Source organism: Ambystoma mexicanum, chromosome 4p, assembly GCF_040938575.1.
Source record: "Ambystoma mexicanum isolate Mex_15411 chromosome 4p, UKY_AmexF1_1, whole genome shotgun sequence".
Classification (NCBI taxonomy): Eukaryota; Metazoa; Chordata; class Amphibia; order Caudata; family Ambystomatidae; genus Ambystoma; species Ambystoma mexicanum.
In genome coordinates this window covers 56,449,794-56,471,926 of record NC_090927.1, presented here as the reverse complement: position 1 = coordinate 56,471,926, position 22,133 = coordinate 56,449,794, and the positions used below count along the sequence as shown (strand labels likewise).

Here is a 22,133-nt window from a genome sequence, read left to right as displayed (position 1 = left end):
CTGGCTGTCGTTTCTCTAGGTGTGCAGAGTTAGTGTATGCTTTCAAGTCAGATCACTGCCTAGGTTCCAGCCAGTTGTCATGGGGCAGAAGATGTATGGATCTTACAATACGGCTAGGTCAAGGGGAGAGATTACCATGTCCGGCATCTCTCTTGTCTCAGGATGACTTGTCTGGGAGAACACATGGAGTCCTGCCTCAGAAATGAGTTTTGGAAGGATGCAGGCCAGCAGAGCTTCATCCCGATTAATTTTGGGTTTCATCTTCTTCTGTAGCAGGGTTCATCGGCAGGTGTAGCTTTGGTTGATAAATAGGAAACGGGAGCTCCAAATAACAGGCAGCCTTCATTTAAGCACTTGGTGGCCACCCACATTCTAATTATTGCCACATTCAATCTTTCGGGGCATTTTCCTGGGCTTCAGTCTAAAGTAGATTCTGCTATGGAATCTAAGCCCCATTCAGGGATCCATCCAGATCTGGTCCTGGCTGTTGTGGGGAAGCACCACCATCAGAGAATGACAGAAAAAGGTTCAGGAATAATGTTTACGGTCTCATAAACAAAGCTGGAGGAACCGCAGATTCAAAAGAGGAAACACAGAAATATGAACATCACAAATTGTCTGAGGGAGGAAGAGTTCTCAAACTGCCCGATGATGGAAGAGTTCCCGAATTGGGAGAGATAGTGTTTGCAACATTCCTGAAAGATGAAAGGTTTCTGCAACGGCAGAGGGAGGAAGAGGTCCAGAGTTTTCCAGGGGAAGTGTCATATGTCATATATGCACAAGTGTTTTATTACATTTGTTGTCATGGATTTTAACTTATGTACTATCACATATTAGATGATCCTATGATGAAATATGGTGTGAAATTTGAAATGTTGTAACTTAATGTTGATTTTATTTGTTCATCTGTAAAAAGTGAAAAAAAAATGTGTAAAGTTGTACTAACAACTAAATCAAATTAATAATAATAATAATAAAAAAAGTCACTTCTTTTTAGCCAAGAAGGGGATGAAGATTGATCAGCAAGTCCCACCAAACATGTCTGTGAGTAACTGAGATACCAAAAGGGGGACAGATGCAGGACAAGGAAACCTTTCAAGGCGGACGGGGCAGATGTCTGTCCCAGCTGAGGAGCTGAGGTGAGTGTGTGGAGGAGCTGAGGTGGGGAAAAGTGAAAAGGGGCTGAGTAGCTGAGAAAGTCAGCAAGGCTACAAAGACCCAGAGAAGTCAATCATCTTGGATTCAAGAAGGCATCACGGATACAGTTGCAGATATAGAGACTTGAGATTGTATAAAACAGCAAAGATGTGGAGGGGAGATGGAGTAGAATTGGGAAACTGGATGCCAGACGTAGAAGAGTGACTGGTTTGCAAAATAATGGAGATGAGAGGAGACAGAGGCTAGTTGCCCTGGGTGTGAAAATGAGGACCAATGGCATCACAAGGAGAAAACAGAAGAACACCAGGTGGTATCAGAGAATGAGAAGTAAATTAAGAGGTGCTGGGAGCAGTGACCTGAAGTCCCAATAATACATTAAAAGAGAGTGAGGACCCAAAAGAGTTTCAAGCTGTTACACGTGGTACATGAAATCAGCTCTAGTCTAAGAAAGACTGAAAGAGAGTATAGACAGTTAAAAAGCATGGCTGTACATGTGGTCCAAGAAACAAGCCATGTCCTAAGAAAGGCCGAAAGATGATACAGATAAAGGTATTGCCTACTGCTGCATGTTGCCCAAGAAACCTCCTTAGTGTAAGTAGGACAACAAAGTAAAAAGCCATTAAAAAAATCAACCACTAAACAACTTTTTACATATACTGTATTTCCTGTCCTACCTACAACTGAAAGGGATTTGAGGGTAACACATGTTGCTAAGGGTGTGGTCATCAGCAGCATTTGTTGTCAATAGACAGTTGGGACGGGTATGGTAGCTCCTCGTGGTCATGCAACTGAGAAGGTGAACTTGACAAATAAGGAGAGGTGATCGGGATCAGTACATGCTGTTTCCCTTTCAAGAGATCATACATTGGGAGTATCCCTTTAGCTATGGCTGGGCATTGGGCATAATTCTGCAGGCAAGGCAGTGCCTCCTTATCCTAAAAGGCAATCCTAATGGAGTTGCATTGTTTTATGAGGCATGTGCCATTTGGACCTGTGGATCATAAGCATTCTGGAACCTGAGACAACTGCAGGGGCAATGCTGAGTCAACTGAGTCTGTGGTGAGGACTGTAAAGGAGGCTAAGAGATGGAACATGCAATGTTGTTGTGTATTTTAATCATGCTTGGGATTGAACAATGTCTCACGCCCTGCAGTCTTTATGCACAATAGCATGTAAATAATAAAATGCATTGAAATGTATTAATGCAGTGAGCAGGTAATGAAGGTTATGAACGGATTTTCCCCACACACTTTAAACGTCTCGGCTTCAAGCAAGGCTAATCAGTTGTTTTGGGGAAAAACGGGTACACTACACTGACATTGTTTCTGGGCTGCACTCCAATGGTCTGGGATGTGTTCCAAGTATTCTTTTTGTTTTGGTAAATAGTACCGACTGGTCTCTTTAACAATAACAACATCCTGACAGACTACAATGGACTACAAGGCTTCCAGGCTAGACCAGATGTGAGGGAGATTGTCGACTGATGGGGTTAGAGATAATTTGGCTTCTTGCCTTGGGTAAACAACCGTCTTGCTACTAGAAAAGGCTGACTTCTGGAGGAGGCCGGATGTGCTGTTACTGACCCTGAACAAGGCAAGACTGGTGGCAGAGGCAGAGCTGAATGCCCCAAGAGCACGTAGGAACTACTCTCTCCATGACAGTCTGAAATGGCATTTTTGGGCTCTAGAGAATCAAAAGGCTTTTCTTTTTTGCGAGAACTACTATTTTTCACTGAACTACATAGGTAAGCAATTCCACCTATGAAAATCAGCTCACCACCCATGGCCATATTTTATTCATAATTTTCTTCATGGTCACTTCCAATTGACACTAAATCGACGAAGGCATTTTTTCCTTTTTTGCTACTTTTTGCTAAGGGACAAGGGTGATTTTGATCGGTTGTATTTCCAGTTGGCTTTTATATTTTTGGGACTTTTCCTGGATTGTGCAGACAACAAGCCTTCATCCAGGCTCCAGGCATCCAGCCTTCAGCTGTCTTTTCCCACCCTCAGAGGACAGTAGTGAGTATGAGAGCTTGTTTTACCCATTATTAATGTCACGATGGGAAAGAGGAGAGGTATTGAGAAGGCAGTTCATTCCATGAGGTTGTCAGTGGAAACCGATGAGGTAATCAGTTATTTTTAAAGTAGCTATTATACTTCTGAGATGGTTGACTGATCTAGAGTAGACATCGAGGCCAAGAAAATGATAGCTGCATATTAATTTATAACCATTGCATATTGAGTGTGTTAAGTGTAGTTACAATAATACGGCACGGTTTTTGTGTTACTTATTTTTCATAATAAAATTAATTACACTATACAGGAGTGCGTGCAAGCATTCATTGAGTGTTCATTATTGAGAATCAAGTCAGTAGCATTTGACCATATGCATCAAGGGTGGGGCATCTATCTGAAGTACTGTATATTGTTAAACTGTATATGGTGCATGTTTTGATAAGGATGGGGTTAGTAGAAGGTTTGAATAGTGGGCCCTCAATAAAATACAAGGCATTAGTAAGCCAGTCCTGTGTGGATGAGTGAGGATGGCCACTGTGATGAATCTGATGATGTCATCACTCCTTTCCAGTAGGTAGCCTCTCCCCATTTGGCAAGGGAACGGCAGCCGCTACTTGATCCTACCTTGGGGGCAGCTATATGAGGGAGGAGCACATGGGGGGGAGGCGATCCTCAGGGGGATAGCATGGCATCATCGGATGAAGACACATACCACCTTTTTCTTTTAGGGATATCCCCTCCATGTCTCATGCCGTTATGGCTTGTTGTGCTAGCTCTCATCAGTCACCTATAAGCATTACTGATAATACCTGTCAAGGTAATATGCCCAGAACTGTTTTTCAATCCCATATATATGGGAGTACTGGGACGAGGAAGAGGACTGAGACCAAGGAGCTGATGCAACGGTCTAGTCTCTGCAAGGCGCTCCATTTTCTGGGAAGTTTAAATTCACCCCAGTTTACAGAGATGTATGAGAAGGAGAAAGCTTACAGAGGTGAATGAGAAGGAGAACAGGAACAGGAAGGAAAAGTGCCAGAGCAGGGCGACGCTGCAAGCTGGTGAGACGCCGCTCATCATGCTGCAACACAGTATGCCAGGGAGAGTGGTACTGGAGAAAATCCTGCCGACGTGAGTGGAAAGTGGAATAACAAGCAGCCCGTCGCCAGACAGCCAGTGGCTGCATAAGCCACATACCGCAGAACGAGGCATGTCAAAGGAACTGCAACTGATGGACCGCACGCTCATGCAGCAACCCGAAAGGAGAGAGAACAGAGAACCGTGAGAGACCTCTAAAGCATCCGGTAAGCCTGGGGAAGGAGAACGGGGTACCGGGTTGCTTGAGGGTGAATGCCACCCCACGCCAATAACCGAAGAAACGCCAAGTGTAGCCCGTAAAGAGTTCAAAGAGACTTTGAAACATGTAAGAAAATTAAACAAAATAATTGAAAGTACAGAAAGCAAAGCAAACTGTCTTAAAACAGAGTTTTCAAATCAATTTTGGGCAAATATTACTTTGTGGGCAAGAAGAAAGAAAGCAGCATATAAGTCCTGACAGGAGAGTACACAAGGCAAAATCAAGTATTTGAAAGACACTGTAAATCATAAGCTTGAGGATATACATAACAGAACTGGCAGGGATACCAGGCAAAGGTATGTTAAAAAAGAAATGTAAGAGTGAAATATACGAGGAAAAGCCCTGGCAGGAGAGTATACCAGGCAAAGTTAACTTTATTAAAATGAAAGTGAACAACTTAAAGAAAGCCCCAAGGAAGGCTCATGCCGTTGGGACAGTGAAGCAAATATTGAGGCTGAAAAAAGACTGGCAGGGGAGTATACAAGGCATCTTGCGGGTCTGGGACTTGCCTTTGAGTTATATCATTTGTTTTTGGAAAAGGGAATCATACGGAAGATGCATGCCCTTGAGATACCGATTTACTTGAACTGTTTCTGTTGCTGTGGAAAGAGACCTGGAGAAGGGAGTTATTCCCAGGAAGTAAACTGTTTGTGCTGTGGAAGAAAACCTCTCGGGAAGAGAGTTATCCCCTGGACATGTGAACCTTGTTCATTTGGAAACCTTTTGTTGGAGTTTGCCATTTCTTTTGAACTTGAACATTTGTGCACTTACCAGACCAGAGACATTACCCTTAGCACCTTTTAGTTACTTTTGAAGTGTGAGGGCTAGGATATGATTTCAAACACAAGACATTTAATTTTGGACGTCTTGACACTGGACAGACCCTTAGTTTTGGTTGAGGTAGGGAAATACCTCTGAGCGCAGGGACAGTCAGACATTTTTCAACCCTTTTTATTATTTCAATAAAAGCCAATAGCAATCACTATGAATCTTCTGTTTCCGCAGCTCATTCCTGATTCATCACACTACCCACTGCAGGGGTTCGTTGCCTACTCTGTCTTTTGATGTATAGTGACAGGCATATGCTTTTTTCTACCGCTAATCCGACCACAGATTCTACTGTGAAGGTCTAGGACACGCGCCTAGTGGTGTAGGAAAGGCTTTGTGAGGTAGAGGTGATAGGAATCATGTCAAAGTGTTCTGCAGAGCATGAAGGTAACACATTGCATCTTCAGGAACCATCATATTTCCCCACATAGGTTTAGCTACCTGTCCACTACAGCCCCTGGTTTTGTTAAGAAAGTGGACTGCTTAGTAAAGGCATCCCGTGTCAGATCTATAGGGGAGAGACTAGCAGGTTCATGGCAGTGCCTAATGTGGGAGTCTAGGACTTTGAATGGAATAAAGCCAGAAATCCAATGGCCTGCAGTATATGGTGCAATGTTCCAGTATGTACAAGGGGTTTGGCTGGTGACCTTTGAATAGGGGCAGGTACGAATGGTCACTTGCTGGGAAATGCTAGGGTTAATGAATTGATGAGGATCTCTGGGCCAGTGTGTTGTCATTTTGGTGGAAACTGGAGGTACCCCTGTCCTGGGGAAAATTGAGGGTAACCCTGAGGATACTTATTAGAGTACAGGACCTACCAGTGGTATGTTGTGGGACTGTGATGGGGTGTCATGCCGCCACTCTGGTCTCGTACACAGAGACGCACTCACCGTCATGACCTGATCCCCCAGCATGGTCATGCAGCTGCCAAGCTTGCCACGCCTGCAGTCCGGTTCCTACCTCCATACAGGAACTATTCTCGGCCGCAGAAATCACCACCGCGCTTCCATGGGCAGCTTTCCTGGCGGTTGCCCTGGAGACTGGGGAACGCTCTCAGATCGTCTACGGCAGCACATTCTGGGCAGGCAGTCACGTGGCCCATTGCCGGGGTTACGCGATTAAGAGCGGAAGTAACGCTCCACACGCCGCTTCTCAGCTGTTCTCTTTGTCGGCGAGTGGCGTTCCTGGTGATTTTGTTGCTCCACGGATATTCTTGGCTTTTGGACCTCTTGGCTTGGAACTTGGACTTGCTATTGGATTGCCCTTCTGCACTGTTGCTCTGTGGATATTCTTGGCTTTTGGACCCCTTGGCTTTGAACTTGGTCTCACTATTGGACTGCCCTTCTGTACTGTTGCCACTGGCTGCCACCTTCTGTGTTTGGACCTTGGACTGCATTACGGACTGCTTCTGGACTCACTTTGTTCCCTGCATTGGATTTTGTGCTTTACCTGGGAACTGTGCAACGCCACCCAGCACACTTTCAGGCTGCCAGACCACGCTTCATCTCCCCTGCGCCTCCCAGGGCGGGGACCTGTCTCCTGTCCTATAGGAGTGTTAGGGAGAATTCTCCAGAATGGCTAATTTCCCTTACCTACTGAATCCCTCAGCAGCTTTGCTGGATTTCTAGGATTTGTTTTTTCATCTGGTAAGAGTGTGAGCCTTTTTCCCACTCTTACATGTGTTTTGCTGTGTGTTTTACATTGTGTTCATAGACTGTGGAGCCTCACCTACTCCATAAGCATCATCTTTTTACTGTTAGCCACACAGCACCTTTAGTGCAATGACACAGGGTTGTCTTTTTCAGACTTCCCACTTTAAACTCCATTTTCTGGGACTGACTACTGTCTCCCAGAACATTTAAAGTTGCCATTGACTTTATTAGTATTTTTAAATTCACAGACCCAGTACAAACTAGCTTTCATACAGTACTGGAAAGGGTTAATAGTTATCCCTTTTTGTCTGTTTCTCATGGAACATTACTTCGTGCCCCTTTCTTTAAGATTTGGCTGGTGGCATCTACCATATTTTTCCTACCACGGTCTATGAAAATAACCTTGGTACTGTTTTAGGCTAAGTTAGTAGCCTCGAACTTTGATCCGCTGGACCCCATTTACTTTAATTTGGTTCCGGCTGGGTTTATTCGCCATTTATTTTTGTAAAGGTCTTTCTCATGTTTTACTCTACGCGCCAAACCATTTGGTTCCTTTGTTCGCCGTCCTTTGGTTGGCTTCTGCATAGAAGCCCTCCTTAGGTGCCTGAAAGTCTAGGTAGACAGGGTGTGAGGGGGGTTTAGGCCCCCTGCACAGGGTCTCCTTGGAGACCCAGGTCGCACTCTTGTTTAATTGGCTAGGTGACTGTCCTGCCAGGACAGCCATCCTGCTGTGTGATTGACAGCCAGGCTGTGTGAATGGGGGAAAACTGCATAAAACGAAGCTGAAGGAAGAGGACTGCTGCAACTACTGAACATCCCGGTGAAGCCCTGCTGCGGGTCCGAATCTCCTACACTTCAACGACAGAGAAGATCTGCAAAGAATCTTCTTCCCTCGAGCTAGTGGGACCAACCAGTTTGCCAAACACCAAGCAAGGCCTCCCTCCCCTGGTTGAATTTGCTGTGCATCGCTGCAGTGAACCGGATAGCTAGGAGGACCGGACCCTGTTTGGGTTTTAAGGAGCGCACCTTTTATTTGTTGCTTTGTTCTGCTGCTGGTTTCTTCCCTGGGCAGTGCAGGACCCTCCGGTCTTCCTTCTTCGTTTCAGTCCGACAGTCGCTTCAGGAACCTTGAGCCTGCAGGATCTGCCAGGAACTTCTGCCTCAGCTACAGCATTCTTCTTCTTCTAAGGTACTGTTCAAACCCAGTTGTTCGTTCCGGCCGACCGCGGTGAAAGTGTTTTAAATCTTTCGCCAATCCGAGGGCTTGTCCTTCTCTACTCTTTTAAGTAACTTATCTTCCGACCAACTTCGTTTCGAACTGTTGGCAAAGACTTAACTGCAAACTACTCTGAACTGTGTGATCCTCTGCAAAGACTCTGAACCATTTACATTGGCTCAGGCCTATTGATTTGAATTCTCATTCTAGTAAGCCTTTTCTAGATTACCCTGCCTAGTTACTTGTTGGTGCTGCTTGATTGTGAATAACCTTGTCTTTCCCTCCCTTTTAAAATTGCTGGAGTGCCATTTTGCTCACACTTCATTGTGAGCTTAACTTGTCCAGAATTCATTGGGTGTTGTGTAGTGTATTAAGATTGTGATTTTCTGCTGCCTTACTTAGTGAACTGTTTTAAAATGATTGTGGAAATAAATGTATATTCTTTTGAATCCGAAACCTTGAGTCAGTGTTTGTTTGAACCATAGTAATTGCTTTCCTTTGTGTAACTTCTGATACTGCTCACTTTACTCTTGAGATAGGTCTGGGTGCGCCGCCATCACTACCACTTTACTATGTAGTACAGGCTTGTACCAAAGGTGAATTTGTACTGTTACTTGTAGTCTTAATTGTGTGTGGTGTGCCCAAAGAGTACTGCATATGATTCTGCCTAACAAGGAGCACTGTCCACACTCCTCGCTCCCAGGCTTCTTCAGTCTCCCATTAGGTAGGTCATCAAAGGGGTGGGGATTTGCTTATGGTTACTGCAGTACACGTACCTTGCCCTCTAACCCACCTGTTTCCTTCCTTCTAGTCACCTGGAGACCTGGCACAGCTGTTCCTGCCACTTGTGGCCTCAAAGACCAGCTAGCGAGTTCATTGTCTCTCCCTGGCTGATAGTTGGCGGACAGAGGTACATATCCCACGCCATATTGCATCCTAACATGAACATGGAGTGACCGTACATTTGTGGGACTGAGAGTTAAAAAGTGATTGATTTAGTGTTCATCCCAGTCGGGTAATGACTGAAGTGCTGACACTGGGGCAGTTAGGACTTTCTGCAGGCAATAGATGCTAGTAGATCAAGGCAATATCCCCACCTGGTCTATTATGCTGTCATGGGCCCTTCCCCTGATAGTAGGCCATGCATATTGTGCTATAGCGGTGGGCTCCATCGTTTACTGAAGCTACATGGCGATCGATATAGGATATGATCCTTTGGAATGAGACACTCCACACAGGTCCTGAAAATTAACTCTTTCGAGGATGTTACAGGGTCTGTGATACTAGAATGTCCAATACATGCCTCGTGGGCATGGTTCAGGAAGTCTGTAGGCTTTTCATCCTTTCCCTTGAGTAAATGCCCCAATGTTCTCCTAGTCCGTAGGCTGGAGCACAAGCACTTTACCTGCCTATTAAATGCCATCCCTTTTATTCTTTATGGCATCAATGTCCAATGGGGCAGCTGTTGCCTTACTGGCCAGATGCAGGAGTGCAGGGAGTGTGGGTTCAGAAAAATCAGATGGGCAGTAGGCACAGTACAAAACAAGATTTGTGCACATGGGAGCCAGAGTACTGGGAGTCTCGACATTAGTGATCTTAAAGTTGCCTGGGACAGGAAGATGTCTTAAAGGGGCTATAATATTCTGGGGCTGACGAGTAGGTTGCCCCTTCTCATCATCAGAGGCAGAGGATCCAGAGCCTGTTGGTACTGAGTAGCCGTGGAGGTTGCTGGGGACGGTGTGAGGTCTCCAGCCATTTCAGGATTTCACATTCGTTCACAAGTCTAGTTTCAGGTAAAGTCAACTTCTGTCAGAGTATTCACTGGAGAGTCCGAGTTAGGGGCTTGGGAGCTCTGGGAGCCACACCCTAGCCCGGCAAGATATCAGGTGAAGGGCCATGGGAGCCTCCGCAGAGAGTGACAAGGGCGAGCTTTTAAGGGCTAAGGTTAGGGGCCTGGTACTGACTTGAAGCTTGTGTAGCTGGTTGGCCTGCAGGGCAAGAAGGGGATGCATATGGTGGTGGACAAACTTCAGCAACATTGCCCTCCTGCTTCAGGAGGGCAAATGATATGGCAACTATTCCATCGTGCTGCTTCACGTCCTGCAATCACTTTTTGCTATTCCTTCATTGCAGACAAACCTTATTCTTACTGCACAAGTCACACTTCCACAATGCCTCAGAGGCGTTGCTATTCTCACTTAAAAGCAACTGTAATGCTGAATGAATATATTCCAAACCTATATTTCATTACATTTGCTATTATGAATAATTATCTACACCAGACGAGAATCAATCTAGAACCGGACCCCAAATGTCCACTGAAGTAAAAACCAGACCAGTAAATAAGAACAATAAATCCCAAAAAATAAAAGATGTAACCTGACATCTGAAAAAAAAACAATACTGATCACAACACATGTTAACCTGAACCAGAAGCTACACTAAAATAGATAATTGAATACAGACGTTGTTCAAAACTAGCCCTCCCTTTCAAAAGCTTGGCTCTCTCTGATCTTGCAGAGCCGTGCATGCCCCTGACAGGCCGCTAATATATATTACAATATTTAACTCCTCCTGTAGATCGCTCAGGTAAACAAAAGACTGAATGAGCCGCAGATTACCTGAGCGATGGCAGAGGGGCTGTGATGTCAGCTAATTAGAACCCAATCAGTCATCCGAGTCACTGCATTAAGAAAGTACCTCCAGGCCTCTGGCCCCAGACTCCTGACAGCACATCCTGCCTCGCGAGGCCAGGATGACGCTTGTTTGGCGGTTATCATCAAGACTTGTTCACCTATTCTACTCGAGGCTACCTGCAAATGTGTTAATGCCTCCTTCCTGGAGGGCCTACAGCCCCAGGAACTTAAAAAGGCTTGGATAACTCCCATTATTATAAAACTGGGGCTTTCATTGGATACTCAGCTTAATTACAGACCTATTTCTAACACACCCTTCCTGCTAAAAATTGTGGACTTTGTGGCGTATGTCCACATTTTTGACCCTCTCAATACATTTTCTATTCTAAATAATCACCAACCTGGATTCAGCAGTGTTTTGGAACAGAAACCCCATTGTTAGACCTTAAGACCAGATTATGGGAACGTATGGATGAGGGAAATGCCTCTATCTTGATGATGTTGGACTTGTCAGCGGCCTTCGAACTGGAGAACATACCATCTTGTCCACCAGGTTGAGGGACGTAGCCAATTTTTCGCTGGCTGCCGTCTAATGGGTATCTTCCTTCCTTGGCAACTGGGTCAGTAGGGTCTTCCATGAGGAGGCAGCGGTTGCACCTATGTCAAGGGTGGCGTACCGCAGGGGTCTTGCTTGTTTATACAAAATGTTTACGGCTCCCTTTTTTGCCTTTTTGGAGCATGAACGAGTGGTGTTTACGAATTATGCAGATGATACCCAGTCTATCACCCCCATTGTGGGTACACACAAGATAGATGAGGCTCAGTTGAACAAAGTCTGTACTCTCATAGAGAGCTGGATGATATGAAATAATTTGGCTTTTTTACAGAGACAAAACTGAGCTGTTGATCGTGGTTCCTCTAATTTGCAACCGAAACTGAGTCCGGCTTATGATAGTTTCCATATTGAGGATTCTAAAATATTCACATTGAAGAAGGTCAAGATGTTGGAGGTCATCCTGGACCAAAACCTCACCATGAAGTCACATGTCAGCAGCTTAGTGTCATCATCGGCTTATTATATTAGGCTTTGACTCATGTTAGACCGTTTATTTCCCAAGCTAATGCAGAGTCTATTGCAAGAGCAATCGTGGGTGCAAAGCTTGATTATTGTTGTAGTCTTTTATATGGCATCAATAAAACGTATCTTAACAGGCTGCAGGTAACTCAGAATGGAGCATTGCAAGCAGTCCTGAGAATGTCTGTTAGTGACCATGTATCGGCGGCTAGACGTGCCCTGCACTGGATCCCTGTGGACTCAAGATGCTTGTTTCGTCTTCTGGTTATCACTCAGAAATGTCGACAGGGTCTGATGCCAGTGTATCGTCAGGCTCTTTTAAATGAAAAACCTTTTAGGAGTACAGTAACACTGATCCGCTGGTTCTTCCTAGGTCTAGAACCTCAAAGGCTTTAAGGGGATCTTTTCACCTTGCTGCCCGAAAGCCTGGAATGGTCTTCCTCAGAACCTGAGGTGTGTAAAGTCTACATAATTATTCAGGAAGAAATTGAATACGCATCTGTTCTCGTGAATGCCTGGCTGTTGAATTCTGATGACCTGTCTTTGCTTATTATGTATTCCTGTTGTTTCTATTTGTCTTTTTGTTTGTTGCGCCCTCAGGCCTATGGGTCCATGGCCTACGCAGCATTATATAATAAAAGTAAAATAAATAAATAATTGGACACATACACCAGACAAACATAAAAACACATTGATGGATCCACTTGCAAGCAAAAACGCGCTTTCCAATCCTACTGTCATGGACTGAACAGTGCCTCTCTTTTTATTCAAATCACTACATACGGGGGCGGGGGGAATTACTGCTCCCTCGAAGACCCCCCCTCCAGACCATACTTCACAACGACATAAGCTACCCAGACAGCTTAAGGCTAATTTGTCTATCAGGCTGGAACAACATGTGTTTCTAGAGACGGAATGTATCCTTCAAAGAAGGCTTCAGGGAAGCAGATAATAAGTATTGCTTATTATGCAGAGAGAAACAGAGACTGAAGATGCATGGTAGAGGGAGAACAGACGGCGAAGCAGAAAGAGTGATCAGAGTGTCCAAAGAGTTAAAAACTATATCACGAAATGAAAGCTGCATGCTGCAATAATACATGAATGGTCCATGTTAAACTAGGCAGACCCGTCCAGCTCACCACACCACAGCCAAAAGCATATTGAAAGGGAGTAAAGTGCCAACTGAGTACATGTTGGTAAGCATGGTCCTAAGAACCACCCACAGCCTAAAGAATACTGCAAGAGTGAAGAGCCATTTTAAATGCAAGCTACAACATGTGGTCCAAGAAATCACCCACAGCCAAAAGAGTCTTAAAATAGAGTAAAGAGTCAACTGAAGTGTATGCTGGTAGACACAGTCTTAAGAACAACCATAGCTGGTAAACAGCCATCTGGAATGCATGCTGGCCCACTGGTAATCGGAGCCTGCCACAGTCGGGAAAGCACCAAGGGAGCCCTTGGAATTGTCTAAGGTCACATACTGTTCGAAGATACCAACATCATCAATGAGGGACCAGCACCAATCTTACAAGGACTAAATAAATGCAAAGAATGCCAGATTGTCTGACTTACCTGCTGGGAAAAGTGAGCCTAACAAAACAAGTAATCAGAATAAGGACTTTAAACTATGCTAAGCCACACACATGTCTAAATCCAAGAACAAAGTGAGGAAAACTGGGGGGAGGGGAGGGACGATGACTTGGATATCTCTTGGGTCCCAGTTGAAGTGCAAGAATGAGGAACTCGGAGTGGAAAGCAGCGGGAGACCAGCAGAGGTAGACCAGAACTCTTGGATCCCAAGATATTCAACTGTAAATACCAAAACAAGCAACAACATAAAATATCTTGTTTTTCAGAAAAACGAGTGACACTATCTTTGGTATGCTATTGGCACACTACAGCCCTCACATTCCGTGGCAGGCAAAAGCCGCCACCATATATGACAACATCTGTGTGAAATATATTAAATGAATTTTGCTTTGTTTACGAATAAACTTTGTAAAGGTATTTTGTATACTAAAAACACAAAATTAAAAAAAAGGGAAATCAGTGTTTTTCCTCTGTTGGGTCCGATTTAAGAAATATAGAGACCAGACCAGAACAAATGTAATGTTTCCTTTGTAGTATACATCAGCTTTTGAATATCAAAAGAACGTGGATTTGCCTGTCTACATCACTTTTCAACAAAACAGATATCCGACCTGCATACGGCTAAGCCTCCAGAGGAGGTTACATACCACACTCTATAATTCCTTGCTGACATTATTACATGAAAGCAACTCATATTAATGGTGCCCTATATGATTTCTAATCCTCTTTTGGGTTTAGGACTCAAGGAAAACTCAAAACATGTGGGCGATGTGGTGAATCAAGGTTTTTCTTCAACTCACACAGATAAACTCACACAGATAACATATCTCTGAAACCCTGGTTCAATTCCCCATTATGGACTGCGAGTAAATTTAATCTAAATTCTTGAAGTAACATCTACAACACCACAAAAGCATGAGGAACTAAAATAAAACTTTTCAGGAAGCAAGAGGGACACAGAGAGCCTTACCTATCATCTATTTAGGATTATCAAACCAGATAAACAGGAGCAGAGCTCTTATATAGGAGAGTTAAATGGAACTCCTAATTGATCCAACTGTTATTCGAACTAACCAATAGGGGATGACCTAACCTAGGAGGATAATAGGATGTAAGCACTACATTTACCAACGGTGAAGCCAGACAGTTCAGCCAATCAATAGTCGGCTAAGGGGAGAAAGGACTGAATAAAAGGAGGGGCGGTTTAGTTGCAAGTTAACGCAGCTGGGGACTGGTTCCCTGTCTTGCTGATTAAGGAGAAGAAGCCTGAAGCAGGTGAAGGGAGGCGGCTTTGTGCCTGGTAGCTACCCTGCTACGCCGAAGAGGGACACCTGAGAGAGCCCAGCTGAACCTAGAGGGGGAGAAGAGGGCCCTCCTCTGATCCAGTAGGCCAGAGGAGCTGGAATAAAGGCAGCACATGCTAGCCTGTGGAAGGGGCTGGAAAACCTAAAGTACCCCAGTGAAGAAGGAACTGTGGGCAGTCTGACTCCTCCTGGAGGGCAAGGGGCGAGAAGGGGTGAGCCCATTGTGAAGGAGTCACGTAAGACACTTATCCCCTTTGTTCCAAGTGGAGAGGCAAGAAGGGGTGAGCTCAGTTTGAAGGAGTCATGTGAAAGACTCCTCCCCTTTACTAACCTAAGCAAGTATAATTTACAAGAGAGGGCTTGAGAGTGAGGATACCCTGAGAGAGGGGAATGAGAGTCAAGTGACCTCAAGAGGAGGAGAGGGGAAGAAGCGAGAAGGGGTGAGCCCAGTTTGAAAGAGTCACATGAGAGACTCAACCCCTTGCTCAGTGTGAAGATACCCAAAGAGAAGGGGACAAGAATCAAGAGACCCCAGAAAAGGGGAAGAGAGTGAAGATACCCTGTAACAAGGATGAAAGAGAGAAACGAGAGAGAAATACCCTGAGGTGAGTGAAAGAGTATGTGAGGCCCTGAAGGGGAATAGAAACACTCGAGTGGGGTAAACAAGAGCAAACGGCACCCAGTGGTGTCAGGAAAAACAGAGAATGGAATACCGCAAGTAAGATTTTATTTGGAGCTACACGTAAACATTTAGCCATTACAGTGGCACCTAAAGAACTTTATATTGACGGGAGAACACCTGGAACAGAGGCAGCAGTCAAGCTTCTTTTAGTTATTAAAGCCTTTAGATTTGTGTGTGTTAGTTTTACTATAATCATGGCAGGCTAGTATAGGATTTGGACTTGGGACTTTGTTTTGATTCATTCAAAGAATATTTTTTCTGTAAAACCTTTGACTTTTAGAGTAGAAATCTTTTCGAGTTCATTTTCATTCTTTTAGTTTATTTTCTTTGAAGCTGCCAGGAGGTCATAATTGTAAGTGAAGATAATACAAATCCTTCAATATGATGTCCCAGAGTCCAAGTCCTACTTCTGGTTCACCACGGTAAACTATGCAGGGAAATCTAAAGAATTGAGGTACCCTACTGTAGACCTGCATCCAAGGACATTTGGTCTTAAAGCCACTAAAGGCACATTCTTTGGAAAACTAACCTGTGCACAGCTTAGTGCAAGAGTGTGTGCAATATTCTACTTTGTATAACACAGAAATGGAGGGTGCTCGGTTGATTTACCTTACCAGACGAACTGAGCCTCTATTGTGTGATAAAGTCGAAGAATTTCAAGATCAGCCTTAAACCAATGTATTTCTGTTTATCTAATTCTGTGCTTATATTTACAATTCGTCCATACATGCAGTGGGCTACTGCAGAACTCTGGTGCATCCTTAATAAATGATTTCATGAATAGTGGTTTTAGAAATTGTTTGATATTTCTTCAAAGATTTTATATTTGTAGATAGTTTATTGATTGAGTGGATTGGTACAAAAGTGTGGACACCACATTTTCAGATGCCATGCCAAAGACCCATACAAAATCCAGACATTTATTATGTCACACTTGCGTTTGCCTTACTTGAGTTTTTGTATCCTGCTAGCTGGGTGCTTCAGTCCTGCGCACAAATGTCGCAATCCAGAATCCCCGAGGTTATTTACTCTTAGGTCCAAGTCTGAAAGGGATGGGTTCATTTGTAGGACAGCGGAGAGAGGCTCACAGCAGGAAGCTGTGAGATGGCAGCCATCCATCCTGCAGAAGGAGAGAAAGAGGGGGAGCGGAAGATATCATTTAAAGAGGAAAGAGATAGGGTCTGCATAACAGGATCAAATGAGGAGGAGGCCATCCAGCCTGAAGAATAATGTGGGAAAAACAACAAAAGACACACTGTGTGAGCATGCGTGTGTGTGTGTGTGTGCGGGCACGCGCAGAGCTACAGTCTAACAGTAGACCTCACTATATGTCAAAGACTGCACCTTTATTCAAGGACCACTCATCAAATCAGACCCTCTCCCTATGGTAGCAAATAACTCCATCCATTTATCAGGCTCCATACCAAAGAAAACATTTCCCACAGATCACGCCTCCTCCAACAGGTACACAGCCATCTCCGCAGCTAGACCTCATACAAAATATGACACCTCTATACACAAATTGTACCCGTTCTTTTTTACTTAGACCACACTTCCCGTTATAGGTGATGTCTCCATCAGTAAAGGATACCACTTCCATTAGAAAATGTGTCAGCTGTAGGTTATACCATCGCAGCCCACAGCTCCTCCAGCCAACTTCAGCCCTTACCAAAGACTCTGCCACAAAACCTGAATTACAGCTCTACTTGTAGACCAGCAATTGTTTCATAGATCACAACTCCTCCCATGGTCACACTCTTTACAATTGACCATTCCTCCTCAAAGTGACACACCTCCATACACAGAGATAATCAGCAGCTCTAAAAAAATAATCTGTCCATATAAATAGTTCCTTCTGTAATCCATGCCAGGCCCACTGATCCCACTTGCTCCCATAGGCCACATTTCTGACCACACCTCATCCAACAGGCCATGCCTCCTTCCAAAACTCATACGTCCTGTCATAAACCACCATATAACCTAACCTGTGCCTCCTACCATAAACCACACACCATACTGCACCCAACAGAGCATTCCTCCTTACACAACTTGTACCTCCTATCCTAAACCACAATTCCTACCAAACACCATACGTCACCCATTTGGCCATGCCTCTTCATGTAAGCCATACCGTATACCATATCATACTACACCCAATAGACTATGCCTCCCTGCAAAACCAGTAATTCCATCCCATAAACCACACTTCTTGCCACACATAATACTCTATGCAATAGTCCATGCCGCCTCACATAACCTAGACTATGCCTCATACCATAAACCACACACCATACTGTCCCCAATAGAACATGCCTTTGTGCAGATTACATTCCTCCAAGCACGAACCACGCACTATACTCCACCCAACACAGCATGCCTTCTTACACAACTCATACATCCTATCATAAACCACACACCATATGCAACCCATTTGGCCATGCCTCCTGATATGTTATGTTATGTTTTTTTGCATTTGTATAGCACCTTATGTGTCATTGGTATGATCTCAAGGCGCTGGTAGGTTGAACGCCCTCGGGAAACGCAGTTCAAGTCGATTGAGAGAGAGAGTCGTAAAGTGCGTGGGGGCACCAGGTATGTGTACAGCTGGTGTGGTTGTTGCATGATAGCTGCTTCTTAGCAGTAGGTGTGGTGCTGAGGAGATCAGTTGAATGTGTTCAGTCTGGAGGGTGGACATCCAGACTGAGTTCCTGCTGTGTTAGGCCTGAGGAGACGCCTAAGCTAGCCGGTATGTGCTAGCTAGCTGTGTTTTATTAGGATGATGTGTGGTTTGATGGGTCATGTTAGTATGAGAACAGCTTTACCAAATGTGTCATAGTACTGCTGTGTTCTAGTTGAATGGTGGTGTATAGGAGAGTGTAAGCGTAGTAGTGTGATATTCTGGTAATCAGTAAAGTGTATGCGACCAGGCACACTCAATGATGTTGGGAATACCTTCTAAATTCAACTCTAACACAGTGACGCTATTAGGGCACATTCAATGATGTTGGGAATACCATCTTAATTCAACTCTAACACAGTGATGCTATTAGGGCACATTTCTAAGTTCAACTTTAACACAGCGACGCTTTTAGGGCGCACTTTCTAAGTTCAACTTTAATCCAGTGGTGTTAATGGGGCACACTTTCTAGATTCAACATTAACACAGTGACACTATTGGGCACACTCAATGATGTTGGGAATACCTTCTAGATTCAACTCTAACACAGTGATGCTATTAGGGCACATTTCTAAGTTCAACTTTAACACAGCGACGCTATTAGGGCGCACTTTCTAAGTTCAACTTTAACCCAGTGGTGCTAATGGGGCACACTTTATAGATTCAACATTAACACAGTGACGCTATTAGGGCATACCTTCTACATTCAACATTAACACAGTGACGCTATTAGGGCACACTTTCTAAGTTCAACTTTAACCCGATGATGCTAATAGGGCACACTTTGTAGATTCAACATTAACACAGTGACGCTATTAGGGCATACCTTCTATATTCAACATTAACACAGTGACGCTATTAGGCACGCTTTCTAAGTTCAACTTTAACACCGTGACGTTATTAGGGCACACTTTTTAATTTCAACTTTAACACAGTGACGTTATTAGGGCACACTTTCTAGATTTAACTTTAACACAGTGATGCTATTAGGGAATACTTTCTAAGCCGTACCTCTTACCAGAACCACCTGCCATATTCCACCCACTAGACTATGCCCCCTTGCACAACCAGTACTTCCATTCCGCAAATATTGCTTTCTATCACACACCATTCCCAAAACACCAGGCCTTCTCCGAAGCCCTGTGTTTTCTACCGTAAACCAGACTTCCTACCCAGGCCATCCTTCGTCCAAGAGACCATACCTCCTCACATAACCCAAATCTCCTACCTCATACCACACTTCCTGCCACAGACCATACTCCACTAAATGCACCATACCTCACCCTACATCTCATTCCTTTCTCCATTTGCCACACTTCCTTTCACAGAGCATTCCTTCGAAAGAGCAAATATTATATAACAACATGCTTCAGTTTGCAGATTTCTTCATGAATGCCACATCCAAAAATACATCAGCGAACAGAAAAATTGATGTATGGCCTGTCGGCTCTATTGACAAAACCGAAGGTGTAAGAACCAAAATCTGTGAAAAGAATTAGTCAAATTATACATGTGTACTTCAAATATTGTTTGAAAAGTGTCCTGTGAGCTCAGTGAGAAAGCTGAAGCTGAATGAACTAGAATCTATACTAGAATTAGAGAAACTAGACACCTTCACTTAAAACAATGATTAACAGTCGGATGAACCTTTACAACTAAGTGAACATACCACAGTTTCAGAATGAAACCCTACCTATTTAGTACGTTGATCATTATTACTCTATGGACTGAATAACAGTGAAATGATTACCAGACAGAAAAAAAAGACGTGTATGTTATACAAGTACAATACTGCAAAATTAGGTGAGTTCAGAGAAGGAAGCAAATATAGCCTACCCTATAAACATATGTAACAAATTATCTTTACACTGATCAAATCCCACATCATGATTACATTGCCTGAGGATAATGATATAGGGGTGTCACGCTACATGATTCTAAAATTCAGGGGAGTGTTAGCACTTTAGGATGGTGAATCAGAACACAATGGCGGTGTGGAGTTCAAACCTAATAGAAAACACACTTTGGGAATATGAACAGAGATATAACACGGAGAGTAGAATAAAGCTTGCTTCATCACAAGAGTAATGATTGTCAATGAGGCCCAAAAGACCCGGAAATTCTCCAAACTTATTTTATTCATGGAATTTATAAGGTTTGAATTTAGCTGGAGAACAATGGAGCACTGTACGAGCCAGTAGGGAGGCTACACACTAGCGTTACAGAGGAGGATGGCCGGGACACTCATATTAGGGTTTAAGAGCCGACACACTGGTCATGAAGACCTAATGCATTTAGTATAAATTCATTCAGAGGAGGATGCAGTGCAAATACCCCAGTCAGACAATGGCCAACAGGCACCAATGCATGATAATACATGACAGCAGAAATGCACATACTCGAGTTTCTGAAGCCTGCAGCCTGGATGTTTCAGTCCTTCACAGAGCTGTTCAATTCCAGGACCGCCCAGATGATTCCCACTCAGGTCCAGCTCTGAGAGGAACGGGTTCATGGAGAGAAGTGAGGAGAGCCCAGCACCGCATGCCTTCTTGAGGGCGCAGTCATCCATCCTGCAAAAAGGTAAAGGGAAGCCAACGTTACCATAGGAAGTACTATACCCATGTAAGGTACCTTGGTGTTATTGACTGCAGTTGTAGGGACAGCACCAGCTCTACTTACCCTAACATTTTTCAAAGCAGAACGTGGGCAGCAGCAGAGGTGGCTGGGAGCTCCACCGTCAAGTATGTCATAGAATAGGGCCAACTGATGCTTTTTGCAGGACATTTGTAGTTTTGGCTAAAAGTTGTCAAAGCAAACTTGGCCTAGATACCCCTATGTAAATAGCAGTGTGGATTCTTGGAAGGATAGAGATCGTTGGGGTTGCGTTTTCCTTCCCCTTGAGTATTTATATAATCAGGTTTTACGTGACCCTTATATGACAGAATCAGGCACAGCCCAATTGGATGAATACTCCTGTCACTCCATTCAGAACACTACCTCTGGTCCCTTCTTCCAGCACCATTCCTGGGAAAACATGCACATTCATACTAATCAGCAACCTTGGAATTTTCTGCGACCAATCTGGATAATGCCATCATGCGTCAGGAAGAGCCTGCATTCTAATTGGCTGCCATGTTCTCATCTCAGGCTCCTACCACTCCCCCTCCATTGGTCTCTCACTACAGTTTCTCCTTGACACCCAGCTCCCTTTGCTCTTACCAATGGCTCCTGTGTTTTCAAAAACGTATCACCTTCTCTGCCACAGTCGCCAAACGTCCACCTTCCTCTCCTCGACTTCATGGCTCCCTCAAAGTACAGACCAGGCTTTGTCCTTTCTTTGTTTTAGCAGAAGAGCTTGCCTTTCCTTCCAATCGCACCCACATTTCTGTTTTTCATACGTCCCCGGACTATTGTTTGTCAGCAACACTCTTCTCAGAACAGTACCTATTGACGGTGGGCCGTTACCACATGATACAGTCCTTGCCAAATGTCATTATTGCCTAAGAATATGCCCAGTGAAACTGATTATACATACTGTGATGAATCTGGTCATGTCATCACTCCCTCACTAGGGAAACTCTCCTCCCATGTACCTGAACCCGACCCTGGGGGTGGTTGCCCGGGGGAGGATCATATGAGGAGAGAGGACCCTAATTGGAGGGAGGGTGACACGTTGGCAGAGACATGGCATCCCCTTTTACTTTTAATAGCATATTGTCATGTCTCCATTCATCCACCCATGCAAGCTACTGTGGATAGCTTTCAAAATTCTGTTCATAGGTTACCAGGAACTGACTACCATTTCCATGCATGTGAAAGTACTGCGACGAGAAAGCTGAAAAGAGCAAGAAAGATCCATGAATGTCAAAAGCACAAGGCACAGTCTAGTTGTTATGAACAGTTGATAGGTGCAGGAACATTTAAAAGAAACATCCAGCATGGC

The 22,133-nt window shown here is 44.2% G+C and overlaps 1 protein-coding gene across 1 annotated transcript in view; it reads right to left on the bottom strand.

The window, feature by feature from the left end:
- The window catches only part of LOC138452989 (ribonuclease inhibitor-like), a 295,852-nt gene that overhangs the window by 209,423 nt on the left and 64,296 nt on the right, over window positions 1–22,133 (bottom strand). Inside the window, exons 2-3 of the mRNA XM_069605375.1 lie at window positions 20,590–20,760; window positions 16,463–16,633 (exon numbers count right to left, since the gene is read on the bottom strand). Coding sequence (XP_069461476.1) covers window positions 16,463–16,633; window positions 20,590–20,759 — 341 coding nt within the window. The 5' untranslated portion in view covers window position 20,760. The remainder of the gene's footprint in view (window positions 1–16,462; window positions 16,634–20,589; window positions 20,761–22,133) is intronic.